The 17,484-nt window shown below is 37.4% G+C and overlaps 1 protein-coding gene across 4 annotated transcripts in view; it reads right to left on the bottom strand.

The window, feature by feature from the left end:
• Positions 1-17,484, bottom strand: part of gli2a (GLI family zinc finger 2a) — a 77,675-nt gene that overhangs the window by 28,703 nt on the left and 31,488 nt on the right. For 2 of the 4 annotated variants that reach the window (XM_077216322.1, XM_077216321.1), the window contains exon 3: positions 4,898-5,000. In XM_077216322.1, coding sequence (XP_077072437.1) covers positions 4,898-5,000 — 103 coding nt within the window. Of the gene's footprint in view, positions 1-531; positions 1,016-4,897; positions 5,001-17,484 lie in introns of those variants that run through there. The other 2 variants (XM_077216323.1, XM_077216324.1) reach the window with 1 other exon arrangement.

Below are 17,484 nucleotides of genomic sequence, written 5' to 3'. Positions count from 1 at the left end.
ACATGGTTTGTCTTAAAATATATTAAAAATAACACAGACATATAAACAACATTAAAAGCTTGATTTTCAACACAGGTGGACTTAAAAAAAAATCTCCCAATATGACGTAAAGACATGTAACAGTATGGTTTGATGTTGATGATGCCAAACACCATTGGTTATTGTGTGGTTAGTAATTTATTATGATGCATGTGTACATTCAGATTGCGCAAACACCATTTGAGAACCGAGGGAAGGAATTACCTTCAGTAAATAACTTGATTTTTGGTCTGCTTATCACACAAAGCTAATTATGACTTCATAAGAAGTTATTGCACTTATGATGTAGTTTTGTAGCTTGACCGGCCCCGATTACAATTCACTTTCATTGTATGAAGCAGTGTGAACATTCTGCTTAACATCTTCTTCTGCGTAGACCTGAAGAAAGACTAGAGGTTAAACATGACATGAGGGTGAGTAAATGATGACAAAATTTGAAACCATTGCTTTAATACATGCAATTTTCAAAAAGGGATAAACCGTTTTTTGTACCTTTAATGAGATGTGAGCAAGGCCTACAGTGACTATCTGAATGGCAGGTATCAGATGCATTATGCTTGGCACAGTCTGGCTTCATCTCAGTCTCTCATTTATACCATCTCTGTTCGGAGGCCAACCTGCACCCAGCCGGAGTCGTGCTCAGTTTCCAGTAAACGCCTGCAGACTACCAGGCTTGTCCTGTTGCCAACTTTCTGCCATAAGCCTCCTTGAAAGGATAGCCATAAAGACGTCTCTGTTCTTGAGGAGCTGAAAGAAAACAGACTTGCCATACACAAACCACCAAACCCTCCCCCCGTTTTTTTGGGGGGGGGGTTGGGGTGAAGCAAGTGCTCAAAATTAATATTCCCCTGCTATAGTGCTATGATTTTGCAAACTGCCAGCAAAGGGGTGTTATCTGTATGTGGCCATAAGCACATGTTGGTTATCATCTTGACCACTGACAACAGTATGACAACAGATGGCATCGCCACAGAAAATGTCATGATGGTTGTATTGTAAATATTGTGACCATTGGTTTCAGTGTCCCAAACTGAACATCAAAATTTGTCAATTAAAATGGTTAATTAAAAACACACAAATATATATATATATATATATATATATATATATATATATATATATATATATATATATATATATATATTTGATACAGAAGACAGCTTGACAGAAATTGCCTTCTTTACATTGACAAACTCTATTGTTAGTAGGAGAGTAATCTTTCTTGATGTAATTCTTTACACATTTTTAATTTTATTTAAAACCTCAGACTAAAGCTTAAAGCCAACATGAAACACCAATTGCAACCCTCTTTACTTCTGTAAAACAAATCATGCACAAGAAGTCCAGCAATCTGCATTAAAAAAGTAAACAGGATTAATTTTGATTTCATGCTGACTTTAAGCATGATGTTATTACGAATTCTCAGCCTTATTGGCACATAATTAAACATTTGGAGTAATATTTACAGTTGTTTTGAAGTCTTGCCCGCCATAATTGAACTACTATGGGAAAGTATGTCAACAACAGTGAGAGACAACGCTTAAATATACATAAACACATATTAACCCATTTTTGGGTACATTCCCACATTTCTCAGTGTTCGCCAGACAGTCAAAATCGACAAGACAACATGTCAACGCATTAATAAATCAGGAAAACTGCTCTGGGTGTTTGAACCCTCAATAATAAGCCATTATTTACAACTTTACCTGTCAGGGGATAAGAAAAAGTGGGCCCCTACTGACAAGAATGATAGCCAAGGTCTTGTTGTTACGCCCTCTCTCTGACAAGATGGTACTTGAACAGTTGAGGAGACCTTAGTCATAGACAGGGTATGTCATGGTGAATTTAGAGAGCTTCTTCTTAATAGCTACCTGTCATTTTTAGCAGTCTTCCATCGTAGCACCATGGGTGGTACCAGCCCATAGTACCAAAACACAATAACTGTCTCCATTTTACATTCTTTTTAGTGTCTCTATTACCACACACACAAAAAAAGTCAGCGACTGATGAAACAATATCGTGAAGGTACTGTTACCATCTTACAGCAGTCATTAGCAATGTTCCTTGTTACCTAACTGCTGTAGAACACCTGTGCAAAAACCACCGAATTGATATGTAACTTGAAACGGTCATGACAAGTTTAATAGCTAAAAAGATTATATATATTATATGATGTATATATATATATATATATATATATATATATATACATACATCATATAATATATATATAACTTAAAACCATAATCTTATATATAAATATATAATGCTTATGTGAACTTCATAAATGCTCATATTTTGACAATATGTGTTATTTCATTCCGCAGGCTCTGTGGAAATATTCAGAATATGCCTATTCCCTGCTGACTCCAGAGAGAATATCAGTATGCCACATCTCTGGTCTCTTGCTCTGATTTAGATGAGTCACATCTTATCCCACAGAGACTGCAGGTAACTGCCACTGTGGCAGCCATGGGAACCTTTTCCAAACTCAATGCATGCTCTCCAGTCACTCTCTTTCTTTGCAATATTACTGTATGTCCAAAACTTACAAACATGCATTATCTACCATAACATTTACCAAAAGATATGTGCAAAGTTTCCCTTCACTATATAAAAAGACTTATTACTTTAGACAACTTCTTTGTAGTACATTCATTGTTTTGAAAAAGGTTGGGTGGTGCTTGATACCACTGAAATCTGAAACTGTTTTCCAAAAGAAAAATTATTTTGAGCAAATGATGTGTTTTTCTCATTCACTCTGCTCTCATTGAGGTTTGGGGAATGAAAGCTAGATTCTGGATGCTAATTGCTTTGTTTACATGTTGAAATACTCTACAAACATTTAAACATTCATCTTGAAGACTTGTCAACTATTCCTATTTATGCGTGTGGGGAGAGATTTGATTGCTTTGGAAGATTCTTTGGCAAACACATATCTGCAGCATATGCAGACACACTTTTTTAAAATGCAGGTCACAAGCCAAAATCACAATCACAATTGCCAGTGTTATATGACATTAAATGAAGATTTTAATATTGAGTAACTTACAACCGCTGCAACACTGTAATGGCATCCCGGAATGAAACAGTGATTGCATGAATCATTTAAGAGAGCAAATCAATTAATCACTTTTTAAGACAGTCACTAGTTTCATTCATAAATTAATCAGTATGTTGGAACAAATTAGTTGAATTAATGACTCACTCCTATTAGCTATTGGTGTAACATACAGAAAGAGACATTGAAAAATCCCTACCACCAATGCACAGATCTAATTGTATTTATTTGTTTCGTAAATGTTTGTCTAAGGGTGTGTTCACACTTGGCATGTTTGGTTAGATTAAAACGAACCCTGGTGCGATTGCTCTGTTAGTGCGGTTCATTTGAATAAGTGTGAATGCTATGAATATGTGAGTCGCAATGTTGCCCATTACAGTTCGGTACAGGAAGTACAGACGTCTCCTCGCAAAAGACCTCCGTTTGTGTGTGGGACGGAGGGATTACTTACTGCCATTTTTTTGACTACTTCATACATTTTATAAGCTCTTCACAAGTTCTTATCAGGGCAAAATACCATCATACAGTACTGAGGCTATGCACATAAAACGAGTGCATTTATCCCAGCACACAGCATTGTTTTGGATGTTCGGTAAGTTCTGAAGTGAAGTCTACATAATAAAAGCTGACCAATCAGGTTGTGAACATATCCCTATCCCTTTAGGTTCGGTGCTAAAATGCCAATGTGAACGCTTAGAGGATCAGGACTCTTCTTGCATAAGAAACCACGAAATGTTTCTTTTTTTGTGGTCTGGACCAAACAAACCAAGCGAACCGAACTATAAGTGTGACCACACCCTAAATGTTCCTCTTACAACTACTCTTACATATGGCAAAGATGTATATATATCTTAAGGGGGTGAGCATAAAACCTATGTATCATGAATCATTCTATATGATCCGATCACTAAATCAGACCCTTGCCACTACTTCTCCAAAAGATAACATTGAGCCTAATTTGCTTTGCAATACATGTAATTAGGTGAACTGGGCACAGGCAGTGAAAAGGACAGCTAAATCAAGGTCTTGATGAATTAGGGGGCCTCTGTCAAGGCCAAGTCACATTAATCAAAGAAGCCAAAGCACACAGAATGAGAGAGGCCAGGAATTCTCTTTCCCGGGCTGTTCTATCCTGTGATAAATTGTTCTAGTGTCGCTGGGCTCACAGTATGTACCGCTATCAAATCTGGGATTTTCAATGCAAATGCACCGATTGTTTCTCAGGTTAGTCTTCATATATGTGAACATGCTCCTATTTTGTCATTTATTATTTTTTATGATGATTTTTTACATAACTTGAGTGAATGCTTAACCTGATAAAAAAAATACTTAAAAAAAATGTCTTATTATTTGGTTTGTCTATTTGCTTTTAATATATTTAAACCCAAGACTTTCTTATTATTCCCAGGTTTAAATGTCAAAATCTTCCAAAACGGTTTCAGTAAATGCCAGACTCACAGATGCTGTCCAAAACAATGAAATATTACAAGGATGAGAGATGCTAATATTCTGTCTGTGATATGAAACTGCTTGAGACATTGGCATTTGTTTCTCACTACTTGGACATTTGTTCTCCATGTGTTGTGTTGCACATCTCCGACTAGAGCTGAACAATCTTTCACGCAGAAGACAAACTGCTGTACTGGGCTTGACCTGACCACAGCATGTTCTGAATCTGCGTGCTTTATACGGAAGATGACTCAACAGGTTATTGTTTTCTTTGAGACTTGATTAATGATGATTCCATCAGTGCAGACAGAGGAAAATGAATGTCGAAGTGCAAAGCAAACTTACCCGTGCATAGAGTGCAGAGGGTGTGGCTCGTAATGGTACCTCCCCTCATGGTGTCGCATGTCAATCGGGATCGGCGTGTGGAAGGTTGAGAATAAATGAGGTGCTATGGAGTCAAGAACAGAAGAGAAAAAAGACAAATAAGACAGAGGCCAAAATACAAGATGGTTGTTTTGTGCGGTTTGTGACCGGTGTTCCTAATATATATATATATAAATATATACAGTATATATATATATATATATATATATATATAAGTGAAATCCAGTGTTAGTATAGTATCATTGCAATAGTATTATAGTTTTTGTTAACAGCTTAAATTATTAATATTAGTAAAAGTTTTAGTAATTTTGCTTTGCGTTTTGTCATATGTCTATATGGGTTTCATTTATTTTTTTATTTCAGTTTTAGTTATTAGTATATCTAGTTGAACTAAAATCAGATTTTGGAAACTAGCTGAAATTAAATAAATTCAATTATTTCAATTTTTTATGGTTTTAGTTTTACAATACAATACAATAACCCTGATTCAAACCACATTAAACACAAACACGTTATGCATAACACCATAGAAACAAGACGACAAGGAGAAAAATGGTCTTGGAACAAATTCTTATTCAAAATGTATTTGTTCACAAAGTGCTATGTAGCCTATTTGTAAGCCTATGTACGGTGTTGTTAGCTTAGCAACATGCTAATTCCAAACTATGTTTGATTTTAAAACTGAGCTTGAAAACTTACAGATGATTCGTTAATATTAGTGGTCTTACATGTGCAATGAGTGAATTACAGTTTCTCATGACAAGTTTTTATTTGTCTGGGCTAGAAAAAAAGAGGACTGAAACATGCTCTTCCTGTCATAAAAAGGTTGATTGCTTTTAAGGGGGTCTTGTTAAAAACCAAAATGCTTTCATTAATGACTGGAACTCACTTGAGGTGGTGGTTATAGATCTTTGAGTAAGCACTAAATGGAGTATACTGTCTGCGTCTTAAATGTGTGTTTGTCATTACTATTTGCTCTTAATGAGCTCCTGAAGCTATTTTTGGATCGACTCATCATCTCATCTCCTGTGCGTGTCTGTCTGTGCCCATTCCTCGCCTGTATTAAAAATTCTTGGGCATAACATGCACCGGTGAGTCAGACTTGACCTGAGAATGGAGAACATGGGGGTAAAGTCTTCAGATCATTATCTTCTCCTGTGAGGAGATCAGGGTAGATCAAGGTGGGGAAGGGCCACAGGAGCCTCTCAGGGGCCCATCAGGAGGAGACCTATATGAGTCAGCATTCCAGAGCTGCCGCTTTCACTCCAATCATCATGGTGACTCTCAAGCATGCATTATCCCGATTCAAGACTATAAAGAATGTGTCCAACAACCTGGGGCGAATTCACTAAAAAGCTTTCTGCACAATTTTTCATTGCAAAAACCTGCACTTTATTCACCTGCAAGCAGCTTTCTATCTAAGTTATTCTTATAATTTAGTATGAGCAGATTTTACACCACAGGGAACGAGACCAATAACGGTAAAAAATGTGGACACGCCTACTCAGACCACAATAATTTTACGTTATTTACTGGAATTGTAAGTATAAAAGAGGCCTATCAAATAAAATCACTTTTTTCTTCTTTCAGAAAATGAACAAAAAACCAATACTGTACAAGAAACAACAAATCCAGTGGTAAAAAAATGGACCCTTTTATAAAACTGCTGTAATCCGAGTATCCTTAATTTAATTATTATTAATATAAATATTATTTAATTCCATTGCCAAATGCATACTAATTTAGAAGTCAACCAATCAATCTACCAAATATAAAAATTATTATATCAATAATATTATAATAATAAATATAAATAATACATTAAATATGTAATTTAATATGTATAAACATAAAATTATACAACGGTGGCCAAAAGTGATGTCCAGAGGGGTTTTGTCTTTTTAATGACCTTACAAGTTTGATTAAACCAAAATATGAAGATTTTAAAAAATATATTTTTCAAATAGTTTAAGTATGAGGAAAAACATTGCAAAGAAAAACTAAAAGCTGACAGGAAAATGCATACATTGACTAACATAATCAGTTCATTTTGTGTTGGTTCTCTCTTGTTTTTGCAGGCGTTTATCATTTCTTCATCCAAAAATAATGTCTGCTCAATTCAAAGATTTTGAGCTGTAATAATAGTCACGTTTTTTAAACCAAAGCTTTACAAAAAACACTGTATGGTAATGTACTTTGTGAGCTTGCATTAGATTTAAATGTTGGTATTTCCAGTGGAATTTGTCCTGGAGAAATGATCAACTCTTCAACCCCTTCAACACTGTCAAAATCGGAAAGTACAACTGACAGGTAAGCAGCCTTCTTCACAACTGCAGGGAGGGATGATGGTGTGATGGCTTAAATCCATCTGAAAAGCTCAAAATGACGGCATACTTTCAGGCTGTAATAGAACATTTTTCCTTGCCAATTAGGTGGACTCCCTTTCCTTGGTGAGTTGGATATAGAGAGGCATTTCTCAAATCCTGGTGTAGAGGCCAACGTAATGAGGGCTTGCGTGTATGAGAATAAGCATGCATATACATAACATACTTTTTGATGCTATGGCCAAGTGTGCAGCATGTCAGCGCTTGAGTAAGCCGTTGGAAACTCATGGGATTCCTGTGTGTTTAAGAATGATGGGAACTGGTTCTGTAAAGCGTGGAGGATCATATATGAGCTAAAACATTTAGAAAGCTACGCTTAGTGTTCATTACTAGGAGCAGTTTTTCATTTTTTCTCTCACTGAGCTAATGCAATGCTTCACATTAAACATCATAAATTCACTGCAAAAAAGACCAAACATCATATAATAGTCATTCTCTGAATAGCAACCACTGAATGACCTAATCTTGGATGCACTAACTCTGACAAGAGATAGGGCAAATACTTATGAGGCAGGGGTGGCCTGAGAAGGGCTTATTTCATCATCATCCATTGCTTTTGGAGCAAAAAAAAGGACCAAAGTCCACCGCTCGTGAAGATACACAGGTGTGATCTTATGGTTTGACCCACTTTCTTCTCTAGATTGAATAACATGATATGCTCCTACCAAAGGCAAGAGGTTTGAGCAAAAAAATTCTCCCTAAATCAGACTGTGGCCAGGTTAATGAAAATAATAATAATACTACAGAACATTTGAGATTAAAAGTTTGTAAGAATATTTTTAAGAATGTTCTAAATCTTTTGATGGTTACTTAAATATATTTTTAAGAACATCTTAATTTTATTCTTATGAATAAAATGACATATTTTGACATTTTCTGATTGAATATTCCATAAAAAAAAGGAACGGTCAATTTTGATTTCATGATGACTTCAAAGTAAATTTCAATTATTTTAATATAAAAATATTCTGTTATGCACATTTTAGGGTTAAAAATATTACATTAATTTAAAATTCACCAAAATACTCATGACATGATTTTTTTGCTGCAATCCAATCCAATCATAATGAATGAATCTAAATTAGACTTGACTAAGTTAAAATTAAACTTTTAAGTAAAATTTGTATTTTATTCTATACCCCCACCCCCCCATAATAATAATATATTATTATTATTATTATTTTTGTATGCATACTCTATTAAAAATTTTAAATAAGCACCATGTTTAGGTTAAAAAAAGTAGTATTGTTTCAGTCCCCCATTATAATTTTTTAAATGTGCAAAACATCCTCTCAGGACCTGGTGAGAACCAGGCATCCATGTTCTGTTGCAGGATTAGCTTGTGGTATTTATATCCTTTTAAAGACAATAGCAGGTGGTAGACATTATCAACGGGTACTCAAAGTAGAGGAAAAACATTCACTTTTCATGTCCGAACGGAGCCGAGAGACAGGCGGCTTTGTACTGAGAGTAGCTCATCTTTAGAGGAAGCACTCAAGAACAATAATAATATCCTGAGAGGCCAGGCAGCAGCGGTGTAATTAAAAAGGCTTTTCTGTCTCGCTCCAGGAACGAGGAGGGAGTCGATTCAGACAGGAAATTCCAGCAGAATGGCCTGGCAAGGGGCCTAACTACACAGCACCATGCAAACCGCTCCACACCAGATCCCTATGCTGCCTTGAACCCTGGGAAGCCGCAGGCCGAGTGGTAGCCACCAGTGAAGTCAGACGATCATGGTAGCATGCAATTTGTTCCCATTTTTTAACAACCTAGTGAGGCCTTTTTTGACTTAATGTCACACATCTTGGTGCAGCAGTACGCAACATTTAAATGCTCAGGGGGGAAAAGGAGGCTCGTCTTCGCTATCCATCCTGCACCTGGGAAATGTCACACTGTATAACATTCCCATTTAGCCTGTGTTGATGGTTTTTTCCCAAGGCGTTAGTTGTGGCGGCAGAAGGATTAGGGGTTTAGGGAAGAGCACGAAAACCGCTTCCAGCACTGAAAGGAAGTATTAAGTGAATGACTCTTCTTTTAACACCCCAGGGGCTTTGTAAAACGATACATTTCTTATTAATAGAGGATTTCTGGCAAAGGCCAAGTAGATTAAGTTATGGCATCCATACCACAGCCATAACTGATATAGCTCTTGTTAACTGTAGATCCTTTAAGATGTGTCAAATTAGAATATTGTAAGAGTTGCTTGTTTGCCTCTTACATTGAAAAGAAAATTTGCCCCCCCCCCAAAAATAAATAAATAATTTTGGTCATTGCCAGAGTGTTGCTATGCTAAAGCCCAGGTGCGCTTACAACAGTGCATGTGCGAGTGACTTGAGCTCTTGAAAACATAGTCCGCTCGTGTCTTACCGCACTCATGGCCAAAGGAGTACACTCTGAAAGGGTCGCGTGCTCAACTGTGCAAGAGACGGAGCAGAATGCAGAAAATTAAGTACGCCCGGGCCTTCAGGTGTTCCGAGTAGTTTTAGTGCATTGCTTTGTTGTTGTTTACCAGCCCTAAACAAAACCTTTGAAGCATTTCATAAAATTTTAAACGTATACTATATTCAAAAGGGAGATTTTTTAATGTTTATGAAATTGTGCTCATATATTTGATCAAAAATTGTGAAATATTATTACAATTTAAATGAGTGGTTTTCTTATTTAATAGATTTAAAAATCTAAATTTAAATGAATTTTTTAACGGCCATAGTTTTACAGCCAGTGTCACACGATCCTTCAGTAATCCTTCTAGTATGCTGATTTGCTGCTCAAAAAATATTATTTATCATCAATGTTGGAAACAGTTGATGAAAACAATGTAAACTTTTTAATGGTAGTGATACCAGTAAATGAACTGTCATGCGTTATATAATGCTTGTCGACTTAAAAGTTTCATTAAAATGTGTTAAGACACAAGGTATCATAATTAATGTTTGAGGTTTTTTTTTTTTTTACTAATGTTTTCCTAATGTCATTAATGACAGAGTTTAGTTCATAGCAGGTCCTAGGTTTACAAAGCCCTGTCATAAATACAGTAGCCCCAGATCCTCGGCAGGCCTTATGTGCCTTTCCTGTTAATGTTTACAATCGCTGGCTTCTCTCCGGCAGTCTAAGGCCATGTCAAACAACTGGCAAAATCCATCCAATCACTCACAAAATTTCCAGCATGCTGCTGGCCCTTATATATCCTGAGAGGCGAATGTGATTTATTAAGCCTCTCTGAGGCACTGGACTAGTTACCTTAATTGTCTCGATACTTCCACAGTGTCTCAGACCTTGGACAAAAGCTATCATGGCAGTGGGGTCACCAGCAAATAAGCCCAATGTATCACAGCACAAGGTATAGAGCTGCCACTATGTGGGTGTTATGCTACACATTAACATGCTTTTGGTGTAACAGTGCCACTTAGATGATGATAGAAGTCTCAGAAAGACTACTTACACATAAAGCTAATCACCCACCTGATTTATCATTTGAGTCGCCAATCTTGTCATCAAAATTACTGATGAAACAATTATTGTTTTATATGTAAATACTTACCATGGCGGCATTGTTTAGATCAAAATACACTAAAACAGTATTATTAAGAAATATTATTCCAATGTATATTGTTACATATAAATATTACTACAATTATCAACAGCAATTAGTCCAGTCTTCAGTGTCACACGATCCTTCAGAAATCATTTTAATATGCAGATTTTAAATAGAAATCTTTGTAACATTATAACTGTTTTACTGTTACTTTTGATCAATTTAATTCATCCTTGCTTAATAACAATGTGATTTAAAAAAAAATGTATTACCTTATATATTAATGAGAATACAAGAATACAATGGACTACAATGAATTCATATGAAATTACAAAATATGAACTGTACTTAAAGGATATTTGAATCAATAAATGAACACTGAACACATGTGTTTTTTCAAGATTAAGTACATACTTTTGCACTAAGATGTCGATTATCTCCAGCGCTCTAGATATTATGAGGTTGCAGAATGCCAAAGCCCTCAAAACCAAAGTTAGTCATTTAAAATGGGTGGATTAAAACAATCATACTGAAGATCTGACATCCATATAGCATGCCTCAAAATCTCATTGGATGACTGGTTGCGGGGTCACAGCACTGATATTTGTGGTTTCGAAAACGGCACTTAGACACCCTTTTAAGAGCTACTTTGTGCCTTTGGTGCTTGCTTGAATCAGTGATTTACTGCTCCTTAGAGTACACACTATCGTTCCTTGCCCATGAAAACCCAGAAAACATCAGCTTAGCGTGATTGAGGGTTTCCAATACAGGCTCATGGTTATGCACTCCCTTAAGCTCTACAAATCTAAAAACGGAAAAGGGAGTTCATTTTCTTCAACTTCTCTTGGGAACGCTGGTCTCTATGGTGCTCCACGAGGCCCTTTGGCCTCTGCACTGCGGCTGATACAAAGGATGTCCATTAACACAATGGATGCACTAACAGTGGTCAGTGCTGCTTCAGCACTACTGGTCCACCAAAAGATCTTTTACAACAGGAACTATGGCCGTGAAGGAAGTATTCTCACATCAAGACAAAGCAAGAGCTCAAGAGCCACAGTGATTCATTTGAGGGAATCCCTGCTTGGGTTCACATGGGGGTGAGACCTTGTTATCTGAGTGGATTAGAAAAGGTCAACACTCAAAATTGTGAGATAATATTTTCCCCAGTGTTGCATAAAGCAGTGGTTTCCAAAAGGTGTCACGCTAAGGCCCACTGTGAGACCTACAGTACCAAAAACTTTCTACCAGGTAAAAACATTGTTTTTTCATAAACTTATCAAATTGTGAGATTTTGGGCTAATTGTCTGCTTTCAGACTAGTGTAATGAAAACACCCTAAAACACTCATATACGTGTTCATTTTATCATATGTTTTCTATTTGGTCTGTAGATTTCAATAAAAATACAGATCTTTAAAGGCTGTTTTCTCAAAAAGATTTTTGTTTTCATGCAATGAGCCAGAAATCTCCACTGTACACTGCATATCCCAAACTTTACAGTTTTATTTCATTTTTTTTGCTGTTAACATTAATTTCTGATTTATGGAGTGATAAAACAATAAATCACATATATCTAATATATAAACAAAAATGCCTGTATGACTTACTTTATTCAGTGAAACGGTGTTGCCGTTCATACAATGAAAGCCATCAAGGGTCCAATTGTTTTTTTGGACCCCACTGACTTTCTTTGTATAGACAACACTAGTTGTTTAAAATATCATCTTTTGTGTTATGCAGAAGAAAGAAAGTCATTCAGGTTTGGAACAACATGAGGGCGAGTTAATCATTATTGGGTGAACAATGCTTTAAAACAAGACTTTCAAGCTCAGAGAGAGGTTTCCAGGTGCGATAAGAAACAGTTAAGCTAATAGGCCATTTACATAAAACAGGATCCTGACTTTTCTAGCCGACTGTTGGCTCTGATTGCAACATGCTCAGGGGAATTATGTGAAAGAATTTGTTGTAAACCCTTTAAACTGAAAACATCTGTGAAGGCACACTGTTATTGGTCTTGTGGATGCCTCAGTTGGGGGTCAGACAGGCTGGTTGCGGTACCTCTTCTTTGCCCTCTCTAGGGGGCCCTCCATTTTCTGTTTGTACTCCTACTTCAGATGCCTCTGGCCACAAACGCGAAGCAATTCTGTGCTTTTCATAAACCAAAGAAGCTTTGGTTCACTCTCCATTTTGGTCTCTTTGTTATTCTTCTACACCCAGGCAGTGGTCTTCCTGGCAGGTTGGAATGAAGTAAGTAATCGCAGCAAGCACTCATTCCTGTTACTCAGCATTTAACATCCTTTTTGTGCAATTCCAGGTCACAAATGCTTTGCCTCAATGCCACAGACAATAAGACCCCTCATTAAAATTCTTTTCCATTGTGAATGCATCACTTCCCGTGGATGAAACTTCCCCTCTTGCTGCCATATCCCCGTGGCTCATGCCTTTCATTGCCATCCATTACTTTTTACTCAGCCGTTTGGACCCTACATGCTTCAAAGAGTCCTGTCATTACCACCAGTGCCGAAATTGGCAGCATTCTTTACTTTAACCAGAAGCGTCTTGGCTCGCGATAGCCATCTCATGCCATCATGCTGAGAAAGTGAGATGATTTACAGACGGCTGCAATTTTTTACTGCATTTACGACCAGGAGAGGCACTGCCAGCATCAGCGCCATTGGACACATAGATAATGAACTGCAAGGAAACATTTCCCGTCAGCCCTCCTCTTTTCTGCGGATGAGAGGATTAGGACTCTTAATTAGTGCCTCCAAAGGGAGAGCTCAATTTACGGGATAGCAACAGAGTGCTGGGGGGGGGGGGGGGGGGGGTGCAGGAAAATGTCTAACAGGCCGGAATGGGGGCCTCCCATTAGAGAAGGGAAAGGGGGATGGGAGGATGAGAGCTTCTTTCTTCCAGACAAAAGGGGTGCATTCCGCCTGTACCATGATTCACAAAGTTTTAGAAGAAGGGTGCACAAGAGTCTCAAATTCTGGATGACCCATCATTAAGGCAGGTCATGGGGGTAATGAGTATAAATACATTTTTGTTAAAAATGTAAAAATAATATAATTGTATTTTTTTAACTTAAATATAAAATCAAAAAGATTATTTATAAGACATAAGATTGGCATCTATACAAAAGATTAACATTATGTAATACTTGAGGTAAAAATATATATAAAAAAATTAAAATAAGGCTTAAACGGGTGGTAAAACACGATTTCACTTTTCTAACTTTAGCTCGTGTGAAATGTTGCTGTTTGAGCATAAACAACATATGGAAAGTTACAACGCTCAAAGTTCAAAGCAAAGGGAGATATTTGCTTTTAAAGAAAAGGACTACAACAAACGTCTGGTAGGGACTACACGACATTCCTCACGGGTTAGTGACATCAGCAACCCAAAAATGTACATAAACCCCGCCCCCAGGACACGCAGTCCATGTCGAGAAGAGGAAAATTTGTTGTATAAGAGTACATTTGTGAGTCAGCTCAAACTTTAGCATCCTTCTTTTCACATGCAATAAAAAGTCACTCTGTGTGCATCTCACAACAGTTCCTATACGAGCGATTTATAGATTATCATGACAGAATATGCTAATTGAAGATAGTTAACACCACATGAGCAACATAAATTCATCAACAAACCATTTAGAGACGTCCTGTTGCATTCTACATGTTGTCACTTCTTCTTTAGTCTCTCCATCTTTGACTGACTCTGTTTTAACATTAAAGGCAGAACAGTTTCTGTTATTTTAGTGTGTCTGCGTGAGGTAATCTCAGCTGCTAACACAAGAGCTCTTGAAACCCCACCCTCTGAGGCAGCTCTTTTGCATTTAAAGGGCCAGGCACAAAACGGAGCGTTTTTGCTAACCCTCAAAAAGTGACAACTTTAACATGCTATATAAAAATATCTGTGGGGTATTTTGTGCTAAAACTTCACACACACACTCTGGGGACATCAGAGATTTATTTTACATCTTGTGAAAAGGGCATTTTACCACCCCTTTAAAAAAGTATGAATACATTTTTTTTCTGAGACATGGAATATGCAAGTAACATATATACACAGTTACTCACCTGTAACAGTGGTTGCGTTTTCGTGGACCCTAAAAGTCCGATTGTAATCGGACTAGTACCACAGTCGGAATAAAAAAAAGTCACATGTAACCACATTAATGGTAATGAATTGGCCAAATCCAAATTGACATGTAAACACTTTAACGGATTGAAAACTGAAATTGGAGAGTTGTACAATGTACATGTACAATGACGCAGAAATGGTGTAATGGTGTATGACGCGTGGAATGAGCTGTTGTTGTTGTTGAATGAAGTGTCATAAATGACTGTCGTGACATTCTAAAAGTTTCCTTTGACTCATCGTCTGTGAAGTGGAGTAGGACAACTGTCCCACCAGTCCTTGTTTTCTTATCCACAGACGCCTTTTTATGGGCGCGAGAAGGGGCTTATTTTACTGGTTGATAAATATAAGCAGCATGGCACAACGGTTCATGTGCTCGTTGTCTCCTAATGTGGTTTGCTCTTTAAAACAAAGAAAAGAAGCAATGTAGGAGAATAGCATGCGTAAACAAACAGCAGGAAACTGAGTATATTCCTGCAGTGTGCGCATTTCAAAAAATCTATTCTGATTTGAAGCTTGTGACATAAACAAGCACATCAACCCGATCACTTTATTTAGCGTTCATGTAAACAATATGTTTGGATTCATCAATCAGAATTAATTCATTCCGATTGAAACAAAATGCGTCCATGTAAACGTAGCTAGTGACCTCATAACAGTACAAAGCTCTGCACTGTTCATACAAAGTTGCAGTGTTGCTTGGGAACCATTCAACCTTTAGTTACACCGTATGGTTTTTAAGAACATATAACAGAATTTCTATTGGTTGAAGCATTTCTACAATCAAATCATTAATAAATGACAAATGTCATACTGCCTAGCTCTGCTTCACAAAAATGTTGGCTCTAGTAGTGGTAAAAACAGTGCTGAGTAGGGAACTAAAGAAGAAGCAGACCTGTTCCTTTCCGGTGATGAGTAAGACTTAAGGAACTTACATGTTTCTTTGTGCCATGCCGCCTGGTGCCCATAAATCATTGTGGTAGTCCTGTGCTATCCAGTGAATGTCCTTTCTTGTGGGAAACCTTTCAGTCAAGTCATGCTTTTCCCACCATTGTTTCCAATTTGGGAGCCCACCTGTTTACTACTTTTAGTGCTCTAAATGTTTACACAGGACCTTATCCTGTAAGCATATTTTTTCAGTTGGCTTCACCTAGCCTGACCAAGATATTTTGAATGCTGAACATGTAATTAAAGTGGTTGGTGTGAGCTTTACGTTAATATCCACGTACAGAATGAATATGATTCCAGTTGAAATTTTAATTAATGTTTAAACGTGTCAGCTTTAAATCCTGTTCATTTTCAGTCAAAAATCTCCCTGTAAATAAACTAATCCTATGTTTTGGTGGTTGCTGAGGTGAACCCAGGTAAAGAGGCACTAGAGACCAGCTCTAATGTAAGGGTCTTCTGAATGCAGCACACAGAGTAATCTGCTATCCTGCCCCATACCTCTGAAACCACAGTTTGCAAAAGTGACTTTCTAACAGACTGCAACTGAAATGTTTACTTGGCGGCAATGAAAGCATAAAACTAAATAAACAAGAACCCTTGAGTAACACGTGTAGATTTTTTTCCCTACCCACACTGGTAGGGAGGTCAGAGAGGGGAGACGTGGGCAAATGTTAGTTTATATGTCTCTCTTCATTCAAGTCTAAATTAAATAACACAAACAAGACAAATTAATGAGAGCGCCTCGTCATTGTGAACGACCAATAATATTTGCCCTGGACAGACCCATGCTACATGTTGCTACTGTGTGGGGAACTGTTTTTTAAGGCATTTCCCCATAGGATAGGATAGGATAGGATAGGAAAATAAAATAGAAAATAAGATAAAAACTTGATAAAAAAAAAAACTGATTTGAAACAATGACTTTCATTGTCAGTGGGGTCCAAAACAAAATTTGCTGTCAGACAGCAACCAGGGCTCCCCTCTGGGAATAAGAGCAATTTTTATTGTGTAAAATTGTCACTGTTTAATAAAATTATTGCTATGACATATGCCTAAAGTTACTCTTAATTTTTGTGCACACGCCTGAGCCATTTTTAGTGGCGTCTTGTATCAAAGCTAAAAGTTCAAAACATCCTTTTCTTTAACGTCGGGACAAAAGTCAACTGTGAGTCTACTACGTTTTGTTCACACACTCGTTTAACTCCTCTTAGAGCTCTTGTAAATATTGTCAGACGAGCAGAAGCTTGCCTCTGTCTGCCTCTCAGAGAGCTCTCTACACAGGGCAATATTTATCTTAGTGCGGGCCGCAGGGAGGGCTAAAGCTGAAGAAAGGGGTCTAGGTAAACACTTCAGAGGGGTCTGAGACAGCCCTCCAACACTTTACTGAAAAGTGCCAGTGACTGACCTCACAGCTCAATGGCACGGTGCTAACTAGGACAGAGACAAAGTGGGCAAACAGCCAATTGTTTGAAGATAGAGCCTGCAGTCCTAAATAGGGGACGGGAGGATGGGGGCAATGCCAAAACTCTACTGGAGGTGTAAT

Source organism: Siphateles boraxobius, unplaced genomic scaffold, assembly GCF_051911475.1.
Source record: "Siphateles boraxobius isolate OS27281-9 unplaced genomic scaffold, OSU_SipBor_1 7, whole genome shotgun sequence".
NCBI classification, from domain to species: Eukaryota; Metazoa; Chordata; class Actinopteri; order Cypriniformes; family Leuciscidae; genus Siphateles; species Siphateles boraxobius.
This window is presented reverse-complemented; position numbering and strand designations above follow the sequence as displayed.